Source organism: Panthera pardus, unplaced genomic scaffold (genome assembly GCF_024362965.1).
Source record: "Panthera pardus isolate Hobbes unplaced genomic scaffold, ASM2436296v1 HiC_scaffold_16, whole genome shotgun sequence".
In the NCBI taxonomy this organism is placed as follows: domain Eukaryota; kingdom Metazoa; phylum Chordata; class Mammalia; order Carnivora; family Felidae; genus Panthera; species Panthera pardus.
The window spans coordinates 1,736,971-1,759,135 of NW_026526721.1; the positions used below are offsets into that span (position 1 = coordinate 1,736,971).

The 22,165-nt window shown below is 60.1% G+C and overlaps 1 protein-coding gene across 2 annotated transcripts; it reads left to right on the plus strand.

The window, feature by feature from the left end:
• The first annotated feature begins 369 nt into the window (after positions 1-369).
• Positions 370-20,801, plus strand: PTTG1IP (PTTG1 interacting protein). 2 transcript variants are annotated; one of them, XM_019434697.2, is made up of 7 exons: positions 370-511; positions 921-1,124; positions 9,054-9,106; positions 11,460-11,568; positions 15,272-15,446; positions 15,981-16,027; positions 18,881-20,801. In XM_019434697.2, exons 2-7 carry the CDS (start codon positions 1,010-1,012, stop codon positions 18,925-18,927), a joined length of 546 nt encoding a protein of 181 aa, XP_019290242.2. In that variant the 5' UTR covers positions 370-511; positions 921-1,009; the 3' UTR covers positions 18,928-20,801. The 2 variants fall into 2 exon arrangements, with proteins under 2 accessions (XP_019290242.2, XP_019290243.2); XM_019434698.2 differs by lacking the exons at positions 370-511; positions 921-1,124 and adding an exon at positions 8,671-8,805.
• The last annotated feature ends 1,364 nt before the right edge of the window (positions 20,802-22,165 follow it).

Genomic DNA, 22,165 nt, shown 5'->3' on the forward strand with positions numbered 1-22,165 from the left:
ACTCTTTTGATTGAGAACAGTGCTTGCACCCCGGCCCTGGAGGTTAAGGGCAAGCTAAACTCTAAGGGCTGTGGGCCCCCCATTCCGGGAGGGGAGGCATGGAAGCTTCCAGGCCACACGTTGGTCTTGATCCTCACGTTAGACAGCGGAGCTCGCTGGAGTTGCCGCTGAGGCAGGTGTGGGGCAGCAGTGCCACATGCCTGCGAACAGCGTGGGGGCCGGGAACAGCAGGCTGGCCGGTGGCCCACCGTGGGCCCTGCCCTGAGCCCCGGGGGCCTGGGGGAGCCGGCGGTGCGTGGCCCGCTTCCCCGGACACCAGCCACGTCCCCCTCCACTTTGGTCACGGAAACAGACTGCAGAGCGAGCGGCCTCCTGCAGTACGCATCCCTCCTCGAGCAGGCTCCCGAGAAGGCACCACGAGGGCCAAGGCTCTGTCGGGGTGTGGAGACGGGGGAGCGGGCCCAGATGCGTCTCCGCGACCACACGGGGCGAAGCCCGAGGCTTCTCTCAGGTGACAGCTTCACTGCGAGCTGTTCTCTGTGAGCACAGGTCCCGTCCAGTGCAGCCCGAGCGCGGGGACCAGCCTGGCACCGACGGCGGCACTACCGGGCCCCGAGGCCACCGCGCCGGACTTCCGCACGGCTTTAGGGTCCAGCCCACCGCGCCCCCGACGCCCCTGAACGTCCCTTGAGGCCGCGCACGCGCACTGAACCGCAGCGAGCCCGGTCCAGACTGCCGCTTTTCAGCCGCGCACGCGCACGCGCACGCGCACGGAGTCCCGTCCCCGCCGCTCCGGAAGGCGGGGAACACAAGCCGCGGGGGGCAGGCCGGAGGACTGGGGGCGGGGCGAACAGGGAATCGCGGCTGCGCACTCGCCCCTGCCGCTCGCCCCGCCCACTTCCGGCGTGCTGCTCTTTCAGGGGGAGAGTGACTAGCCCGTCCGCGGAGGTGGAGCGCGTAAGGCTGACGTCTGACGGACCGACGACCGACGAAAGGGGCCGCAGCCACCATGGCGTTCGGCGGCCCTCGCGGGCTCGTGCCCCGCTGGGAGTTGCCTGTTGGCGTGGCCGCGCTGCTCTTGCTGCTCTTTTCGGTGACCGCCGCTCAGGAGCCGTCCGTAGCGGGTGAGGGGCTCGGGGCGACTGAGAGTTTCTGGGCGGGGCTGGGAGGTGGAGAGGGCGGGGGGGGGGTGGGTCCCGGGGCGGGGGAGGAGGTGGAGGGGGCGCTGCGTCCCCGGGCGGGGCGGGAGAAGAAGTGGAGGGGGCGGGGGTCCCGGGGCGGGGCGGGGGTGGAAGTGGAGGGGCCGGGGGTCCCGGGGCCGGGGAGGAAGTGGAGGTGGAGGGGGCCCCGTGGCGGGGAGGTAGAGGGATGGGGGGGTCCTGCGGCGTGGCGGGGAGGCGGAGGGGGCGGGGAGTCCCGGGGCAGGGCGGGGGAAGAAGTGGAGGGGGCGGGGGTCCATGGGCGGGGCTGGGGAGGCGGGGGAGGGGGCGCGGGGTCCTGGGGTCCCGGGGTCCCGGGGTCCCGGGACAGGGAGGTGGAGGGGGCCCGGGGTCTCTGCCGCGCCCAGTCGCTGCCCCAGGCTGCGGCCTTCCCGTTGGTCTAGCTGCAGCGGGGGCGCCGGGAGGGGGGCAGACCGGCCTTTTGTCTTGGTTCGGTCGCGGGGCGGTGTCAGCGGGACCCGCAGGATCATCCTGAGTACTTTGCCCTCCCTCTTAGTCTCACTCGACCCTCTCTGACCGAGCGGGCGGTTAGTTTCTGAGTCAGGAAGTGGAGCTTAACCTGCTGGAGCCCCAGCGCTGGTCGGTAGCCGGTGTCCAGGGGCCAGGCCCCTTGAGGCGTGGGTGCCGGGCACTGGTGTGGCGCCTGGGGCCCCACTCCCCTCGGGAAGGAGTACTCGAGTTACTGCATGGCTCAGTGGAGTCAGGAGAGCTGTAGTACCGGCCGCTTTGAAGGAGCTGACTCTGCTTCTGCACTCAACAGACCTGGGGTGGGGGTACTTCCTTGGTTTATCTCCCGTTCTTATCAGCCGCCCTGCCAGGTGCTGGGACAGCGGTGGTGACCAAGAAACCCTGAGTGCTGGGTGGGTGGGTGAGAGGCTGCTAGGGAAGGAAATGCATGACCTAGGGCCAAGCTGAGGGCTCGGAAGATTCCAGAAATGGAGTATTGCCGGAGGCTGTCCTCCTGCCGGCCAGTGGAGGGGGGCCGGTCCTCCGACTCAGCCTCCGGGCCTGGTGGCAGGTCAGGGAAACATTTAAGCTGGGGTGTGTCAGAAGTGTTGCCCTGGCTGCTGTGTGGGGGGGTACCCGTGTGATCACTGGTGGTGGTGGTGGGGTCACCGGTAGGCCTCTGGACCTGTTTCCAGGGCTCCACAAGCAGGACTGACTTGGGGCCAGTATTATCCCGGCTTGTTGAGTTTTGCCGTGATTCCAGTACAGGACTGGTTTTCTTCTGATCTACTTCCAAATGTGTGTGTGCCTGTGACACTTGGGACGTAGCTCTCTGGACGTTTGTAAGGAGGCAGTGGAAACGCGGTGCACAGAGCTCTTCTGGTTGGGATCGGGTTCCAAGCGCAGACGTGGAGTGGGTACCTGTTACCGCACCGGAATGGATAACCTGCCGGAGATGGGTCTTTCTCAGGGGCTGGCGGGTGTGTGTCTGCGTAATTGGAGGGGGCGGGTCAGGAGTGCCCCGAAGTGACGTGTTTGACCGCTCCGCTCTGCTTTTTAACTGCCCTGGCGTGCCGAGATGAGTGGCGGTGTCCTTTGGTGACTTTCATTAGTTTTTTAATTAGGGAATTAGATCAGAACGGTTGCCACGTGGCACTGCACTTACTGTCGGTTCAGCCGCCCCTCCGCCCTTGAGCTCACGGTGGTTACTCGTCCCCTGGACTCGCCCCGGGTCCTCCGGTCCTTGGGTCCTCGGGGGAAGGTGGCGGACTGTTGTTTCTCCTGCAGCAACTCCTTCACGCGGGAGGAGCGGTGTGCCGGGAGGGTTTCCCACTCAGGTACCCTCGGGTCTCGTTTGCCTTTCCTCGGACGGGGGCACTGTTGGGGCGCTGAGGTCCCCCCTTCCCCAGAGCACGCGCTGTTTACCGCCCGTCGCCCTGTAGGGTGTGACTGGCGTTCACATCACTGGTCCCCCTGCGAGGCCAACAGGGCGCTTCGGAGAAACAGCCGGCAGGGGGTCTGCAGCTGTGGGGAAGGATGTGTCGTGAGGGGTGGGCTCGCGTGCCTGTGGAGGCTGGGAGGTCCCGGGACCTGTGTCTGCAAGTCGGAGCCCCGCGGAGGCTGCCGGGGTTCCTCCGTGTCGGAGGGCCCGGGAACCGGGAGCCCCGGTGTCTGAGGGCAGGAGAAAGCGGTCGTCCCAGCTTCGGCAAAAAGAGTAAATTCACGGTGCCTCTGCTTTTGTGGGGGCCCCTCTGTGGGCTGGGTGCTGCCCACTGGCCACGGTGAGGACGGTCTTCACTATTAAGCCAGCCGATTCGAATGCTGACCTCCTCTGAAACACCTGCCCAGACACACCCAGAAATGTCTGCCAGCTGTCTGGGCACCTGAGCCCTGTCAAGGTGACACGTAAGTCAACCACGACAGGCGTGCAGATTCAACGAATGCGTCACAGCGGTCCCACGCTGACAGTTCCTAACGTCCCACTGTGTGTTGGCAGCATGGAGACGTTAGGGACCCAGGATGCTCTGAAGGTCTTTAGAGCGAAACTCCTGAATTTACAGAAGCCTCCGTGGCCCTGTGGAGCCCACCTCGTGTGGGGGGTGAGACTCCATCCCCGCGTCTCCTCCGTACCTCGGAGCTGCTTGAAGGACACAAAGGAGCTCAGCTGTGGCCTGTGCAGGTCGGGGGTGGGAGCCCGCCCCGACTGCTCCTTGCGAACGGCACAGGATTGGGGGGGACGCGCTTCCTCGCCTGCCCGTCTGTCGCCGAGAACCACGGCGTTTGAAACCAGTCGTAAGGGCCTTCCAGTGTGTATACATGTGGTGCATGTTATTTGTATGTTCAGATGGTCCCCAACTTTCAAGGGTTCGGCTTAGGATTTTCGGCTGTCAGCGGCGCCAAAGGATGTGCGTTGAGTAAACACGGTGCCTGAAGTTTCCACACGCCGTGTCACCCCGGGGCTGGGCGGCCACGCGGTCCCCGCACACCGACGACCGTTCTGGGCCCACACGGTCTGCCTGTCACTTCAGTACGGTATTCGGTCAACTACTCGAGACGTCCATCCTCCTTGTAAAACAGGCTGTGGGCCAGGCGGCTGTGCCCGTCCCCAGGCTAACGGAAGTGTTGTAGAGTTTCGAGACCCGGGAATTACACGGAGTTTTGATAGGAAATTTCCCCCTTTGAATGGGTTTCTGGGGACGAAACCCCATCATAAGTTGAGGAAGACGTGTACCATGCCGTTCAGCTCTTCTCTATTGGGACAGGAAGGTGACCAGGACTTTCGTCTAAATGATTTTTCCACCCGCTTCTCAAGTGACACGGATGGCATAGGTGCTCTCTGTCGCCGTGCAGGGGGGCACAGTGCCCGATGAGGGATTGTTGTGCCGGGGGCCGGCCAGGTGCCGCCCTCCTGCCTGTGTGTGACGCGGGCTCAGTAAATGCAGTAAATGCGTACTTGCTCGTTTCTTTATGTTTACAGGACAGATCTCGTCACACCCCTGCTAGTGTGTGCCTTTCTCTATGTAATCGGTGGCCTCACCCGGAACTTTAGGGAAGTACGTGGGTTAGCGTATCCTGACAGAAAGACCTTTTTATCAGAGTGAGTGACGCCCGAAGGTTTCTAATCGTTGGTAAACAGACTCTCAGTGGGGGACTTGTGGAACGGGCGTGTTCACACACAGCGCTGGACTCCGGAAGCAGGAGGCCGTTGTGCTGGTCTGCGGCCATCAGCACGTGGTCTGTGTCCCGTGCCCGAGAAGTCCAACCCCCGCCGTCCGCAGCAGCAGCAAGTGGGCTATTTTCCTTGCCAGCCATGCAAGACGGTGAGGTGTTTTGTAAGGGAGAGAACAGAACGACCTTTTCCCGGTGCTGGCCCTTTTCGGGAAGACGGTCCAGTGTAGGTGTCTCTGCTTGTGTTGAACGTGTGCCCGGTTGGTGGTCGTGGCGGGGGCAGGCGGAGGGCTGGTCTCCGTTGACTCCTACGGGTCTGTGGTCCCAACACCGTGGGGTGGATGAGGTTTACGGTGTGTATCTCGGGGTGTAGTTCACATGAGTCCAGCTCTCAAAAAGACTTTACAAACGAAAACAAAAAAATTCCCGTGAAAAAGTTCCCGTACCCGACCCCCCTGCTCCCTGTGGCCACTCAATTAAGATTGACGAGAGGTATGTCTTTTCTCGTAGAATTTTTCGACAGGGATTTGAGGGGCGCTTGGGTGGCTCGGTCCGTTGAGCGTCCTACTTGATTTCTGCTCGGGTCGTGATCCCAGGGTCGTGAGTTGGGGAGCCCTGCGTGGGGCTCCCCGCCGAGCATGGAGCCTGCGAGGAATTCTCTCTCTCCCTCTCTGCCCCTCCCCTGCGTGCGTGCTTTGCTCTCGCTAAAGGAAAGAAAAAAGGACTTGAGTCGGTGTGACAGGCAGTCGTGCAGATTTTCACGGTGGCTCCTTGCCTGACTGTGTAGAAAAGATGTCGAAGCTGCCGAAACCTTGAAGGAATAAATCGCACAGCAAACTCCGCATGCCTTTCTGTTGTCAGCATTTCCATGCTTGCCTTGCGCTCCCTCCGCGTCTGCTTGTTCTCCCCCCTCCAGACCGCCCGAGGGTCCGTCAGGGTCCGTCGTCCTGTGGCCCTCCCCCTTCCCCCCTCGCCCCTCATTCTCTGGGGCGGGCCTCCTGTGCGTCATGGGACTATGAGGGTCAGAATCAGACAGTTGGCATCGACAGGACTCGTGAGTACTTGGAGATGTAACGTAGGGCGTGTGTGTACCCGGTGTACCCGGTGTACCCGTCATCCCAGTAGTGTCATTCCGTCCCCTGCCCGCATCCAGGACGGTGTGGGGCTTCTGGCCAGCATGTCTCCCCACCCACCCAGCACCGCTCCCCAGTCTGTTCCCAGAAAACGACTCTGTAGAAGGAGCCCCACTTGGCCTTGCCTGGTGTCCTCTACTTGGATTCCAGTGCCTTTGACGGACTCCACCACACACGGCTGTGTCCTTCCCCCTGCACCCCCGCGGGCGCCTGCTGCCGCTGTGTCCCCCCGTCCTGTCATTGTACCGCCGATACTCTGGGCATTTGTAAGGTGCATTTTGTCTTCATAAGCGATGAGACTGGGGAGGCGCTCCGAGACCGCAAGTGTCTTGTCACCTCACAAGCGCGCGCGGTGGTCTTGGCGTCCAGGTTTCCCACGATGATGGCAGAACCGCAGGCGTTCAAACCCCCTGCTCCTGCTCCTGCTAGTTGGCCTTCTCCGTACTTACTCCACGTCCGGGTGAAATCCTGGAGTGTTCAAGAGGCTGGAGTCCGTGACCGTCAATCCCTTTGATTTTAAATTGTCCCCGTTTGGCAAGGAGGACTTCCCCCCCCCCCCCCCCCGGCCTTCAAGCCGGCCTTTGGGTCCTTTAGTTATTTTGTTATCCGCTCCTAAGTTGGTGCCACTTTGTGATGCCGCAGTCTGTCCGGGGCTGATTCTGTCCTCTCTGTACCCCACTTCTGGGATCAGCTGCTTCTCCGAGGAGCCCTGGCCCCTTTCCTGGGGAACTGTGTCTAGACACCGAGGCCCCCCCGCTGCCTGGCCCTTTGGCGGACGGACAGAGGGAGTGCTTGGATGTGGCGGCCGAGTCCCCGGCCCTGGCACAGCCGGCCCGCCTCCGGGCTCCAGGGCACGGGGCTTCTGAGACAGACGGTGCTGTTCCTGTCCCTGTCCTGGCGCCTCTGCGACCCCGCCTCTGAGTGGTGCTGGCAGAGATCGAGGGGTTCTGTGACTTGTCTGTTTCTTTACCTCCGTGGAGCTAAGTTATGTCTGTTCTTTTTCTTTTTTTTTTTTAATGTTTAAATTATTTTGTATCTGGGGTGCCTGGGTGGCTCAGTTGGTTGAGCGTCCGACTTCGGCTCAGGTCATGATCTCACAGCTTGTGAGTTCGAGCCCCGCGTCGGGCTCTGTGCCGACAGCTCGGAACCTGGAGCCTGCTTCGGATTTTGTGTCTCCCTCTCTCTCTGCCCCTAACCCACTCGCATTCTGTCTCTGTCTCTCTCAAAAATAAACATTAAAAAATTAAAAAAAATTATTTTGTATTTGATAGCACACGAGAGAGATGGGGAGAGACAGAGAGAGAGAGAGAATCCCAAGCAGGTTCCCCACACAGCACGCCCAACGTGAGGCCCGATCCCGCGGCCCTGGGATCGTGACTGAGCAAAAATCGCGAGTCAGGGGCTCGGTCGATTGAGCCCCCCGGGCGCCCTGAGTCCGTCGTTCTGAGAACAGTAGTTGGAAGTCAGCTTTAGTGTAAAGCCAGTGGCGTGCCAGCGGAAAGACGGCCGTGGGATGGCCCGTGACAAGCGGGCTTTCGTTTTAAACAAAGTGGGATCGTGCTTAGCACGTGGAAGGTAGAAGGGTTGGGCTTCACGCGCCTGAGAGTCAGTCCCGCTTCGCGGACGTCATGAGCACGCGTGTGACTGAAACGGGAGCTCCTCCCCTGGGCAGACGGGGTCACGCGTCACGAGCGCGTTCACACGCGCGGGAGAGTGGGAAGACCCGGCGGCGAGCGCTCCCTCGCACGCCCGCCACGTGGGTGTCGGCTGTTCACGTCTGGCTGGGTCTCCTCCGTCGTGGGGCCCGTCCCGGCCCCTCTGGTAAGCTCGGCGAAGTCCGCGGCAGACATCCTGCGCTCGTCCCGGTACCTCCCCGCGCGCGTCGTGACCTGGAGCTTCACGTTTGTCTTTTCCTTTGGAGACAAATCTTGCGTGCGGTGAAACACGGGAGTCTTACGTGTGCCGTTGGGTGAGTGACGCCCACGTGACCCCCGTCACGCTCCAGCACGCGCCCATCTCTCCGGAAGGTTCAGGCCGCCGCCGTCCCTTTCCCGGTGCAGATGAGTTCGCCGGCTTCGGAACCGCACGCCCGTGGAATCCGGCCGGTGGTCGTCCGTGTCCGGTGTCCGTCGGTCCACGTGACGTGGTGAAGGCTCCGTGTTCCGTGCGCGCGGCGCGCTCCTCGTGGCCGAGCGCCGTTCCGTCGCCACCGGTGTGCCCACCTTCTGTACGCGCGCATCTGGCTGTCGTCGGCTTCCCTGGCACCGTAAAGTGGGCACGTTTTCCTAGCGTCTTGAGCGAAGCGCTTGGGTGCGATGGCTGAGGCTGAGCCACCTCGCCTCCCGCCGCCGCGGCGGACAGTGCCCTGGGGCTCCGCCTCTGCGGACTTGGCCTTGTCAGCCCTTCTAATCTCAGTTTCCCCGGCGCCTGCAAAGTGGTCGCTCCTTACGACTGGGGCGTGCGGTTCGGTGGCTCACGAGGTGGCACGGACCTCTCTTCGGAGTAAGCGTGTGTGCTCAGCTCTGGGTGCGGAAGACGGCAGCTGCTTGAGAGCGTTTGGACGTTTTTCCCCCCGGCTGCGAGTTCCGGGGCTGTTGGCTGGGTGGGGTGTGACCCCTCCCTGCCGTGAAGAGCGGCTGGAGCCGGCGGATTCCGGGGGGGGGGGGGGGGCTTCTCCCTCAGGTCTGGGCGGGACTGGCGGGGGCCGAGGCCTGGCTTTAGTCCCACGGGCCTGGCATTGCCGCGGCCTTTGGTTCCAGAGACTGTGCCGATGAGCCAGCGGGCCTGGGCCAGTTGGGTGCGTGCTACGCGCCCACTTCCGCTCCTCTTCCCCGAAGGTACGTACCGCCGTTGTGCCCCGAGCCCCCTTTCTCCGCACGACCCCTTGCAGATGGGACCCTGGGGCTGCGTGTGCACGCTCCCCGGTGGCCGGCCTGCAGCAAGGCTGGGAAACTCCCGCTGCTGTACCTGGGAGGCTGGCTGCTCGTCTCCGTGGTTCAGAGCGCAGACTGGGTGCCTCCCTGGCCGCCTGGGCCGGTGTTTCCAGTGAGCGGTTCTCAGTGACCTGTTTGTCCTTTGCCCGCAGCTTGTTCTCAGAACACAAACAGGACCTGTGAGGAGTGCCTGAAAAACGTCTCTGTAAGTAGACACCCCCGCTCTCCACGACGGGGTGGGGGGGTGGGGTCTTGTGGGTGTTAAAGGTTCTGCCGTCTGGGGTTTGTGGAGATAGTTTCTGTAATGGGGGTCGAATGCCATTTTAGTCTTTCTCAGGAGCAGTAAACCGTCTCGTGAGAACTGCAGATATCACCTGAGCGTCATTAACACGCATGCTTACCTCCTGACCAGGTGTCTGGGCTTATAAACTGGGTTGGGCCCCACGGCTGGGAACACGTGTGAGTGGGCAGGAGGCCTCATTGAGGCTGGTGGGCTTGGTGATGGTGGGGGGGCGGTGTTCAGAAGCAGGATGGGGGAGTGGAGGGCAAGGGGAACGGAGAAGGATGGGCACTGGGCTGGGCGTCACTTAGCGTCTAATCTGCAACTGTGAACCCGTGGCCCGTGCTTTCATGTCGATGCCACTAGAGCATAGAGGCCTGTTGGGGACGGGGACCGTGACTCTGTTTTGCACATGGAACCCCAAGATGGGGCCGGGAGCGTCCTGCGAGTTCCCAGAGGCCCCGCCTGCCGTGGTGCTCAGCCAGGGCTGGGGAGTCTGCTTCCCCAACCGGCCTGCCCACAGGAATGAGGGCCGTCCACGCACCGTGGGCCCCCCAGTCCTCGCAATGTGTCCCGCGTTCTCCATCAGTTGTCCTGGGTTGGGGTGGATGCTCCTCCCTGGGCTTTTCACCTGGGAACGGGGAAGGGTGAGGGCAAGGAGAGATGCGGGCCCTCAGCCCGGAGGGCCTGGCGTCCTGGGCTCAGACTGACCAGCTCACCAGAATTACAGGGAAGACTGGGAGCCAGGATGCTCCCGTGCTGACCCTGCGTGACCTCGAGCAGGAGGGCAGCCGCCCTGTAGCAGGTCCGGTGCTCTTGGCGGTCTCCTCCAGGTGGACCATCCTGGGATCTGACACACAGCCACGTGTGTGGCTGGCCGTCGGGGACCAGCAGAGAGGCACATCGGAGAAAGTCCGCCACCGTGTGGGGCCCGTCAGGGTCCCTCTGCCCCATCCCGTGTAGCTCCCCGAGCAGTCCCTGGACTTTGACGCCTTTGTCTGGGACCGTAGGGGAAGCTCCCTCCAGTCGGGTTTTACGAGGATAGTTTAGAGCCACGCAGCCTGTCCTCCCTTCCCTGGCAGCGGGGAACCCTGTGAGGCAGGTCAGGACAGACGGGCCGGGTGGTTTCTGCCCTAGGATGCTGGCCACGCTTTCAGAAGAGAACTTGCTGACCACCTGGCAGCGTGTCGGGTCGTAGGGTCTGAGTGGACCCTTGTGTTTGCTGGTTAAAGACTGAAGGGTGTTGCTACCGCAGCCTCAGACCTTACTGTTGGTAACCCTGAACTTGCTCACCTGTCTGCGCGTTTTCCTGGTGGCACGGCTTTTTAGTGGCGGATGTCACCGTCGGAAGTCCTCCCGGCCGCAAAGGAGCCTGGTGTCCTGCCTCACTCTGGCTTCAGGAGTACGCACTTCCGCGGCGGCGTCCGGTCCAGCCCTTCCTTCTGTGGGAGGACGTTGTGGGGGCACACGCACCCCCATCTCAGCAGGCGGGCGGGCAGTAAGCCTGAAGGCGTGGGCCCGCTCTGGACGCAGACGGGTCCGGTCAGAAATGCAGGGTGCAGGGGCCGCAGGAGGCCTGCCCACACGGGTCCTCGGGCGCACGCGGGTTTCTGGAAGGACAGGTAGGGGCCTGGGAGGCCAGAGGGGAGGCTGAGGGCACACTGTGTGCGTGCCCTGTCAGTGCCACCTGGATGGCTCACCGCGGGCATGTCACTGCAGTAATCTCAGGTCCTGGGAGGGACGCTTTGAGCCTTAGTTGCGTTGTCTTTAATGGCCAGTGCGGCCGGAGAGACCACAGGTAGGATCTTTGTACGGCGATTGCCAAGGTTGCAAAAGTCCACCAGCAAACGTGTAATGAGCGTGGTCCCGCCTGTCCTCCTGCAGACGATCCGAGACGGTGTGTCGGGAAGGGAAGGAAGTAGGGGGGTGGGGCAGGTAGGCCCTGTGGAGGAGGTTGAGGGGCGTGTGTTTGGAGAAGAAGGTTCCGGGCACAGGGAGGAGGCCGTGCAAAGACCCCGGGCGGGAAGCCACCTGGCGGCCTCCAGGACTGCACGGAGGCCGAGAGGCTGGGCATGGTGCCCGAAGGAAGAGGGTCTGAGTAACATCGGCCCTGGTGGGCAAGGCGGGGTGGAGCTGCTGTGGCGGGGTGAGGACCACGGCCTTCCGCTCAGCCACTGAGGGGGAGCAGACGGTGTGGCTGGGCTTGTATCCTGGACCGTCTGGTTCTTTGGTGTTTACGCTGCGTTTCTGGGGTTTGGCAAACATTCGTCTCTTTCAGTGCCTTTGGTGCAACGCCAATAAGGCGTGCTTGGACTACCCCGTGACCAGGATCCTGCCACCCAGCTCCCTTTGTACGCTGAGCTCTGCACGCTGGGGCGTTTGCTGGGGTAAGTCTTCGTGTTCACGGAACTCTTGCAGAGTCAGTACTGTCTGGGAGGGTCTGGGTGTGCTCAGTTAGCATAAGCTGCCAGAACACGGGCTCCCTGCAGGAAGTCAGGAAGCCAGTGAGAATGCGTGCTTTCTGGGAGGGCAGCCAGGGGTCCCCGGGGTGCCGGAGGCCCACTTGCGAGGCAGAGGGAAGAGGGTCAGCTTGGGGACTGCGTCTTGCTGGCGTCTGTGTGCCTGGAGTCCTGCTAGGTCAGCACGGTCAGGTCCCTGTGTTTCTATGTCCCTTTCTGCCTGCGTGTGGTGGATTCTGTAGGCGCTCTCTCTTGGGGGACGTCAACCCTTTTTGAGATCCCACAGAGACCAGTCCTGGACCAGGGAGCCCTTGGCACTTTGAGCATGAACCGTTGAGGTGCTTTTATTTCTACTTTCTCTAGAAGGTGATTTGTTTAACGTTTATGCGTTTATTTAAAAAAACTTTTTAACGTTTATTTTTTGAGAGCACACGCATGCGCACATATGAGTTGGGGAGGGGTGGAAAGAGAGGGAGACAGAGAATCTGAAGCGGCTCCAGGCTCCGAGCGGTTGGCATGGAGCCCGACACGGGGCTCGAACTCATGGACTGCGAGGTCATGACCTGAGCTGAAATGAACCGTTGACGCTTAACTGACTGAGCCACCCGGGTGCCCCCAAGGTGTTTTAAAGTTGAAGCATAACTTCTAATGATGCGCACACACGTTAAGTCTCCCTTCCTGTCCTCGTATAACGTAAACACACACGTGTACGCACACACGCGTACATTCAGCGAATTTTCACACGAGTCCACAGGTAATCCGCACTCAGCAAAGCATGTAGACCATTCCCAGCGCTCACAACCTGTCCCTGTCGGGACCGTGGGCAGCCAGTGCACTGACCTGCCACCCCAGGGAGTGCTGCCCGCCCCGCCCTTCACTTAAAGTAAGCGTGCTGGTCTGTCCGACTCCCCGTTCGGGGGCATGTCTGAGACTCGTGCGTCACGCGTACCGGCTGCCTGTCTCGCTGCTGCTTGGCGCCCTGTGCCCACTCTGCTGCCGGGGACGCCCGGGGTCCCCGTGCTGCTGCAGACGTGCTCGTGGGCAGCCCCCCACTCACTCCCGCTGGGCACATGCTGAGCAGCGGGATTGTGGACTCATCGCCTTTCAAGAAGGGCTCCTTCAGGCGACCGGGGCTCCCGCTTGTCCCACATCCCTGCCAGGGCCTGGGGTAATCTGTCACCTTCATTTTCGTCCATCTGGCAGGTTTGAAGTGGCATCTCATTGTGGCTTTGATTTGCTCTTCCCTCATGACTGACGATATTGAACACCTTTCAGGTGGGGGCATTTTTGATCATTGGCCTGTGAAATGAAATTCCCACCTTAGGGCTGTGGGGCTGGCCGTACCCCTGACTCGGGACAGACAGAGCCACAGCAGGCCACAGCAGTTTGCGGTTCGTGGTGACTCAGCCTGGGGGAGGGGGACAGGAACTAGCCAGGGGTTGTGGGGGGCAGGCTCTGCCGTGCTCCTGGTTCCCGGGAGAGCACGTGCTTGGTTTAATTGACCCCGAGGGCCAGGGGGGAACGGGAGCCTGCTACTTGCCCATCGGGGATAAGTGGGAACCGCTATGGGTCCCCGCATGCACCGCAGAGGATTGGGTAGGGTTATTTGGCCGAGGACCTGCTCTGTGGGAATAGAGTGGGGGTGGGTGGGGCTCATGCCATCTGGGGAGACTGGGGGCCCCCACATGTCAGGGAGCACCAGATCTAGACCTCGTGCTGTGGGTGCTTTACAATTCTTTCACCCACTTCTCGGCAAAATTCTTCTGGGGTTTTACCTGTGATGACTTTGAATCTGTGTTCGTTTGGGGGAAAATAAGATCTTTACCATGTTAAACCGTCGTGCACAAGCAGGGTTGGTGTTCATGCACAGAGGCCGTCTTTCCGTCCTCGAGTAGCACGCCACAGCCTTCCCGCCTAGGGCTGTGGGGACAGGGGCCCTTGGTACTTTCCTCCGTCACGACCAGATGTCTGTTTTTATTTTGTAACTGGTTTTAGCTGCTCGTCAGAAATGCTGTCTTGGAGGTGGGGGGGGGGGTGGTGGTAGATATATTTCAGAACCAGCTGTCTTACTGATCAGATTGGCTCTTAAAGTTCATTATTTTGAAGTTCTCTGGTCAGAAGATGATGCCATCTGCCAGCAAAGGTCTTTTCTTCTTACACCTGTTCCTGCTAATTTTTGTGATGCCGGCACTTCCAGAACAGGTCAAAGGAGGGAAGAAAACACACGATCTAAAGCCCAGAAGGCATTTCAGATGTAACACCTGTTTCTGTTTAAAGTAGTTGAACAGAGATGCCTGGGTGGCTCCATCGGTCAAGCCTGTGACTCTTGGTTTCTGCTCAGGGCATGATCTCGCAGCTCGTGGGTTCGAGCCCCGTGTCAGGCTCTGTGCTGGTGGTATGGAACCTCCTTGGGATTCTGTCTCCCCTGCTCTCTGCCCCTCCCCCGCTCACACTTTCTGTCTCAAAAGTAAATAAACATAAAAAAGAAAAGAAAGTAGCTGAACAAAGCACAGAGTGTGTGAGGCCAGCGGCCGGCTGCATTGAACGTGAGGGTCTGTGCGGGCCTGAGTGGGGTCTGAAGGGCGCCGGGCACTGGGGGTCGGCCTCCCTCTCCCACCTGGCAAGCCCCGCCCAGCCACCAACGGGAAACCGGGAAACGGGGGAGACTCGAGGGGACCAGCTCTGCGTGGCGGCCAGACTTTCTAACTTCAGTGCCAGGAACGCTCCACCATCTGGGGGGGGGGGAGTTCGCTCTTGAAGCCTCTTCCAGGGCTGACTTAAGTGGATGAGTGAAAACTCGAGTTCTCTGGTTTGAATTAAGTAGAAAAATAGGGACTGGTTTGGGTTTATAAATCCTTAAAAGAAGTTGAAAGAATCGAGAACCTTGTTTTAACTACTTGTTTGCCTCAGAAGTTGGGTCTTGACAGGAAATGACAAAATCCTCGAGCAGCCGTCCTCAAGCCCCGGGTGGGGCAGGGGCTGGGCCCGCAGGGCTCACAGAGTCTCCCCGGGGGCAGTCAGCGCACTTGACCCTTGAACAACGTTCACGTGAGGGACACTGACCACCCCTCCCCCCCCACATCCTCGAAAATCCGCACACAACTTTCGATTCCCTGAAAATGCATCATCTGTTGACGGAAGCCTTACGATCACGCAGGCAGCCGATGAGCACCTGTGTTGTGTGTTGTGTTCTTCCACACTGTGTCCTTGCCGTGACGTGGGGGAGGTGTTCGTAAGGAGATCTCAGGAAGAGGAGGTACGCCTGAGTTCTGCCCCGTAGGTCTTGAAAATGCACGTGTTAGGGGACCCACGCAGTGTGAACCGTGTTCAAGGGCCAGCCGTGTAGGGCCGTGGACTTGGATGTAAATAATCAGTTGAGCTGCACGGGGCTCCCCTTCCGTCTGGAGGAGTCCCTCAGGGCGGGCCCGCTTTGTTACCGTCTGTCAGGCTCGAAGCGCCTTCGGACCCTGTGGCCTGGGTCTGCGTGGTTGGCCGGTAAACTGTTCTTAAGTCCCACGAACACGCTGAGAGACATAGGCGGTGCCCCTGCGCGGGCTGCGGCCCGCCTGTGGGGGAGGGGGCGGTCCCGCTCCCGTCCTGACCCCCGGCTCCCTCCCGCTGGGATTTGCAGTGAACTTCGAGGCGCTGATCATCACCCTGTCGGTGGTGGGGGGGGCCGTGCTGCTGGCCTTGGCCGCGTGCTGCTGCGCGTGCTGCTGCCGCAGGAAGAGGAGCCGGAAGCCGGATAAGGAAGAGGAGAAGGCCGCGCGGGAGCGCGAGGAGCGCAGGGTCCGGCAGGAGGAGAGGTGAGGTCCCCGTTGGCTCGGGAACCCAGCCTGCGCGGCCCTGGGAAACGACCCCTGCCGTGGGGTGCGCCCCTATGGGTTGTGGCACAGGGCGAGGGAGGCGGGTCTCCTGTCCCTGCCCGTGGAACGGGATGGTGGCCCGGAGAGGCGCTGTCGCGTCAGGTCAGCTGCCAGTGGGGGCTGAGGCCCTGCGGGTTTCTGCGCTGTCCCCACAACGCCGTGTGCCCCTAAGTAAAAACTAACGTTTGCGTGTTCCCAACCTTCCTCAGAATCTGACGTCAGGTTTTTCTTTACGTGAAAAATATTTTTAAAAAATACAGTCTTGGATATTTGAATTTCTTTTGTTGAAACTCAGAATCAAAGGACGTGATGCTGACACAGCCTCATGCTGCCTGGCCTGGCGGCTGGGCTTGTCCCCACACTGGTCCCTGGTCTCTTCCCTGGAAAAGAGGACAGACCCCCACTCTGCTGAAGGTACATCATTTAACATTGTGTTATATTTTGGTGCTAAGTGAGATTTCTTTGTCTTTTTAGGAGAGCAGAAATGAAATCCAGACACGATGAAATCAGAAAAAAATACGGTAAGGATCGACTGACTGCACGCATCTTTTGTTTGTCCGGGAGTGGGTTCCGGGCCGTGAGACGTGACTGTAGGGTCTGGGCTGAGGCTTCCGGGAGGAGCGATTGGTTCTAGACCGCGCGGTCCGGAAGGAGCTAACTCCACGGAATGTCTGGAAAGGTGAAGCCTTAGGGTGTTTACTCTCAGCTGGATTCCTGAGTGCCGTTTGCTGATGAGGGGGCGGAACTCGACGGAACTCGACGGGTCCCTGTGGCCTCCCCTGCGCCTGGTGCTCCCACCGCTCCCGCACCTGACTGCGGGCCGCGCGCCTTTTAAAGGAGTTAGCCAGAGGTCTCCATGCCGCCAAGTGATTCATCTGGTTTTGGTTTTTGTTTGGAGGGATTTGGGGGGGATACTAATGTTTTAGTCCGCGAGAGCATTAAATCTGCTCCCGGGTTGAGTTGGTTCTCTGCTGATTCCCACATCCGCGTCCATGCTGTTGTTTGGGGCTGTTGGGATTGCTAGAAGTGGCCGCACTGCGCTCTCGCCGATGACCGCCGCGGGGCCTCCAGCTCTGGGCCGCGGTGCTTTCGTGGACCTCACGGCCTGAGCAGTGTTTGCTGTGTGTCGGGTGCACCTGGCAGCTGGGCTCAGGGCTGAATCTGATTAGGAAAATTGCAAAATCTCTTCTTCCTTTTTTTTTTTTTTTATTGGAAAGTTTGTTTTGAGAGAGAGAGAAAATCCCAGGCAGGTTCTGCACTGTCCAGAGAGGCCAACGTGGGGCTCGATCCCACAGCCCTGAGATCACAACCTGAGCTGAAATCAACAGTTGGATGCTGAACTGTCCAAGCCACTGTGCCCCTCAAAATCTTTTCTAACTAACGCCCTCTTCTTGGAGTTCTCTGTCTGTACAGGGAACACCCTGTTCTCGTGGTGTTTTCAGGTCCTGTGCACTAGAGCAGTGGGTCCTGGAGCCTCGGCTCCCTCTGGTGGGCTGCTGGCCGTGCGGTTGACTCGGCACCCCCACCCAGCACTGGCTGGCCCCTCCGTCCACGCAGGCCTCCTCTGACTGTCACGCCCTTGTGCGTGTGGCCTCAGGCTCGGGTCGACCCTGCCAGCCGCCGGGTGTGGGTTCTGGGGCCCGAGGCTGCCCTGACCGCCCCTCCCCCTGCCGTTGGGTCTCCTTGGTTGCAGGTGAGATGTCCAGCAGCCGCCAGAGCCTTCCCTCGTGGGCTCCCGCCCCTCGGCTTCCTCTGCCAGCTGGCCCATCAGGTCCCCGGTGCCCACAGCACTCACCCGGTGTCGGGTGCTCGTTCCCAGCCTAGGCAAGGGCGGGGTCCCGCGTGGGTGATGTCGTGTCAGTGGTCGTGTCGGCACGGTGCCGTCTGTCCCCGGTGCCTCTTCCAGGCGCACGTTCGTGCCCAGTGAACGCCAGCTGTCCTTGGCACGGGCACCTTGCTTCACGATACTGAAGTGTTGAGAGGAGCTTGTTGGCACCTGACTGACGTTACTGTGCACGGCGAGAGAGACGCGTTCGCGTGCACTCACACACAGACTCCACCACGGTGCCTTTACCGCCACGCACGAGTAGCACCTAAAGTCTGCCCCCGCTGCCGTGTCCCACTTGCCCGGTGTGTGCGAGGCCAGGTGGCGCCTCGGGCCGGGGCTCCTGGCGCGGGGCCTTCTCCGTGACCTTCACCGAGGCCCTTCACTCCTCCGTTTTGATGGTGCGCCAGGCCCTGAACTGCCCTGAGGAAGCCAGCTTGTGCCTGTTTATGTAAAGCCCACCTAACGGACTGGACTTTGCAAAGACCCAGCCGCGTGGAAGAATTCCCGGGGGGCCCCCAGGGAGGAGACGGGCCAAGGCACGCGTACCAGCATGGAGGAAACCCTTCTCTTGGTTTCAGAAGGCGTCTGGTTTCCTAATCACAGCACGGTCTCTCCCCTTTAAACCAGAAGTAGAGCTGGGAGCTGTTCCATTCGTCCTGCTCCAACACGACTGTGTTCGGCATCTGGCACACGGGCTCCCTTTACCAGAACCGCCGTGGGCTTCCTCCCAAGGCCGAGGCGGCGGTCCTCCCCAGACGGGCCACCCTCCTGCCTCCGCACTGGCTGCCCTCCCGCCCCGTGCCCACCCCCTCCCCCCACCTGCAGCACATACACTTGGTGCAGCGGCTCCAGAAAAGTGTGGGCGATACAGGTTTTTAAAGAGAGGGAGAGGCTGTGTGTTCAGAACTGCAAAGAGAAAACTCCTAGGCCTGAGCGTTTAGCACCAGAGATGTATTTTTACAACTGCGTTATATTAGCCACGTCAGAGCACTTGGTGGTGGTGAAGTGGACAGTCACCTCATTGTTTTGTAGCCTTAATTCTAAGGACATTTAGGGTGCTTTTGTTAATTTCTGTATATTAGCCAAACGCTGTGGGGAGAAATAATGGCTGTTTCTTAATTCCTCTTTGAGAGAATTAGCCAGTAAGTTTTTATTTCTTTAGATTTGTTTTTCTTAGAATGATTGTTTCTGGTAAATTTTATTTCAATTTTAAAGTCACCTGTGGTTTGACTTTCAAAAAGGTTAAGCGTAGGGGCGCCCGGGTGGCTCAGTCGGTTAAACATCTGGCTCTTGATCTCAGGTCATGATCTCACGGTTTGTGGGATCGAGCCCCTCCTTGGGATTGTCTCTCTCTCGCAAAATAGATAAATAAGTAGAAATAGTTGCAAAAAAAATAAAAAGGTGAAGCGTGGTGCTTGAACCTGCTCCAAACACCCTTTTTCTTAGAGCCACAGTGAGTGTTCACAAAACACTGAATTGTGTTGTGTCCTTGGACTTCGTTTCCTGCCGTGTGAGCACATTTATAACCAGGTCTGTTTTGTTCCAGGTCTGTTTAAAGAGGAAAACCCGTATGCCAGGTTCGAGAACAACTGAGCCACGCGCCCAGCAGTCCCCGTGCGGCTCCAGGGAGCACGGCGCCGCCGCCCTGCGGACCCGCGGGCTTCCGTTCCCTCTTCTGTATCTGTATTTAGTCACTGCAGACACGAAGCTTTTCAGGGGGGTCGGTTGGTTGTGTTGTTACTTCCAGGAGGCAAAGCCCACATCCTGCTACCCTTCTCCGCTGGCGAAGCCAACCGCGGACGGGGCAGCCGGCCTCCGTCCCGCCTTCTGTCCTCGCGTCCCTGTGCCCGACGGCGCGCTGTGCGCGCGCGGCGGGGGAGGAAGGGCCCCTGTCACCCCGCCGCCCTCCCATCACCCGGCTGGCGGCTGTGCGCCCTACGTGGCAGCCCCTCCCCGGGGAGCCGGGCACCCAGACGCAGTCTGCCGGGCCGTGCCTTCTGACCCCAGCCGCTCTGAGCAGCGTCCGGGAGAACTTAGATTCACCTTAAATCTGTGTTTTGTTCCGTTCCGTTCCATTCCGTTTCAAATGAGTCTTGGATTTCATTCCTCCACCAAAGGTGTTTCACCAAGAAATTTTACTGTCAAAATTCAGACCGCTTACAGGACAGTTTTTAAATTTTAATTTGTATTTTTACCGGAACACCAAGATTTTTTTCCAGTGAAAACTTGAATGACAAATGAAGCATTAGAGCCCCCTGCGGGGGCAGCAGCAGGTGCTCTGGGCCGTGGGCCTGGAGGGGCCATCACCGCCCCGCTCCCTTTTCAGCCCTGGTGACGGCCGGCGACGGGTCCTGTGTGTGGCCACACCAGGCTCTCCCTAGTCAGGCCGTCTGCAACATGGTCACACAGGGACCACGGGGTCCCCAGGCTGTCCGAGGAGGAAGGGACCATGCCCCGTGGGCCCCTCTGCGGGGCTCTGCCCACTGGGGGGTCGGGCAGGGTGTCCAGGGCCGGCCAGAGGGATTTCCACGTGCTACACGGAGACACTGCTGACTGCCCTGCTTGTCACACGACCCCTAGCTTGGAACCGCACTCTTCTGGCTGGGACGCTGTCCGTGGCCTCCGGGTACACCCTGCGGTGCCTTCCGTCGGCCCCAGGCCTTTCAGAGCAAGATCTGTGGCTTCAGTAAATGACCACATCCTTCCTATCGGGGATGCAGACCGTGGAGTAACTGTGTGAACTGCCTCTCTTCACTCTGAAAATAGTCCCGGTGGCCACCGCCACATTGCTTTGGATTAGGAAGACGTTTAGCTTCGGGGAGGTGGGTCGACAGGCGCATGAGACAAACGATGTGTTCCGCTTTCGCACTCGTGACTGTGCCGTCGGGGACCGCTCTCCGTGTCACGGAAGGTTCTCATACAGGTCAGTGTGATCCAACACCCCACACCCCTCGACAGCCCCCCCGCCCCCAACCCCCCCCCCCCCCCCAGCCACGTCGGCCCGTGCCGTGAGGTGACCGCGCTGTCCTGCAATGTCCATAAGCTGAGACACTAACTGTACAAACTCTTGACTATCTCTTTCTGACTTCTTGGGCATTTGATAGCAATTTGAAGTATTACGAAACATTCCTAAGTATTTTATAGCAGCCTGCAGATTTTGACTTTCTACTTTTATTCATAAGAAAAACTCTGTAGCAGACTCCAGCAGCCTTTGTGTTAATACAGTAATGTACGTGAGGTCACGCTGTGTCGTGAATGGTGTGGGGCTGTGCCCTGTTCACACAGCGCATTTAGTCCCTTCGGGGTACCGAGGCCACACCAGCGCATCTGGGAGGCTGTCCTGGTCCCCGCATTTTATAAATAGTCCTAAGAGCACCACGTGTTGTAACCTCAAGGAGACCGTCAAGTTCAGAGTGCCTTAATCTTAACCAGTTTCCAGTAAGTGGTTTAATACACGCTTTGTTGAATCTACCGTGTCCTCGTGTCTCATTTCTCGTGGCGTTAGCATGATCACCTGGAGGGCAGCAGGTGGCCTACAGAGAGATTCTGGCCCGCCCCGGGATGTGTGAGCAATCGCGGCTTCGGTGCCATGGCCCAGGGGGCGGCCGTGCTCTGTCCCCAGGTTGCCCTCCCCCTCCCCTGCCGGCCACCCCCAGCTGTCTGCTGTCCACGAGGCAGGTTTTCTGCCCTGCCCCACCAGCACCTTCCTTCTGCTCTGCTGGAATCGGATACAAAGAACTCTGGGAGAAAGCAGTTCTGGCTCTGAGCTTCGTGTACTTGGCTCGGCTGCCGATAGAATCCCTCCCTCCCTCCCTTCCCCGGGGTGGGGGGGGTCCTCACTGCCCGGCTACTGGGGAGCACCCACCCCTCTTCTGAGTTGCTGCTGGGCTGGCTGAGCCTCTGGGACTTCCTCTGTGCTGCGAAGGCAATGTTGTGCGGGGTAACGTGTCCGCCAGGGCCGTGGTCCCTGTGGGAAGTGTGAGCCCACCCACGTTGCTGTGCCGCAGCCATGCTCGGCCACAGGGTAACTCCAGGATCTTCTGGGAAGTCTAGAACGGGGGAGTGTGAGGTCGAGATGTAGTCCTGGGGTGTCCCCGTGCCTGGCACGTCCCTAGGTGTCCAGTCCACTTGGGAAACTCACTGGTCTTGCACTCGTCAAAAAAATTTGAGGAGGCGCCTGGGTGGCTCAGTCGGTTTAGCATCTGACTTCGGCTCAGGTCATGATCTCACATTTTGTGAGTTCGAGCCACTCATCGGGCTCTGTGCTGACAGCTCAGAGCCTGGAGCCTGCTTCGGACTCTGTGTCTGTCTCTTTCTGCCCCTTCCCCACTCGTGCTCTTTCTCTCTCTCTCTCAAAAATAAACACCCACGATTGGATGGGTGATCGGTGGCCACCTCCCACCAACTGGCTCTCGGTGCCCTTCCAGAGCCAGTCTGCGTCACGGGGCTCCTGGTCTGCTCCGCCAGCACGTGGATCCGTGCACGTGGCCGCCGCCTCCCCAGGGGCCTCGGAGCGCCTCGTCCCACTGTCTGCTTGGCAGGTGCTGGCCGTTTCCATTCCTGTCTGTCCTTGCTGCTTTGTGTGAGCTGTGGGTCAGTTTCCAGGAGTAGAATTCCGGATCACGGCGTCCGTGATGCTTACGAAAGTGTTGGCAGGATCTGCCCATTACCCTCCAGACAGAGGACAGCCCCCTCGAGGAATCTGTGCCGTTTCGCAGTCTGGAGGTAAGCGGCCCCGTGTGACTTTGCCCAGTCCTCACCTGAAGGTAGGTTACTCTGAGCAGTTGTCAGGCTGCGAGCCTGTGCGTGTGGTGCGGTCGGGGACGGACAG

Excerpts from the sequence above, each read along its gene's own strand:
- PTTG1IP (XM_019434697.2), top strand. The coding sequence starts at position 1,010 with ATGGCGTTCGGCGGCCCTCGCGGGCTCGTGCCCCGCTGGGAGTTGCCT. Across the intron at positions 11,569-15,271 it reads ACGCTGGGGCGTTTGCTGGG|TGAACTTCGAGGCGCTGATC; the intron begins GTAAGTCTTCGT and ends TGGGATTTGCAG. Across the intron at positions 15,447-15,980 it reads AGGGTCCGGCAGGAGGAGAG|GAGAGCAGAAATGAAATCCA; the intron begins GTGAGGTCCCCG and ends TTGTCTTTTTAG.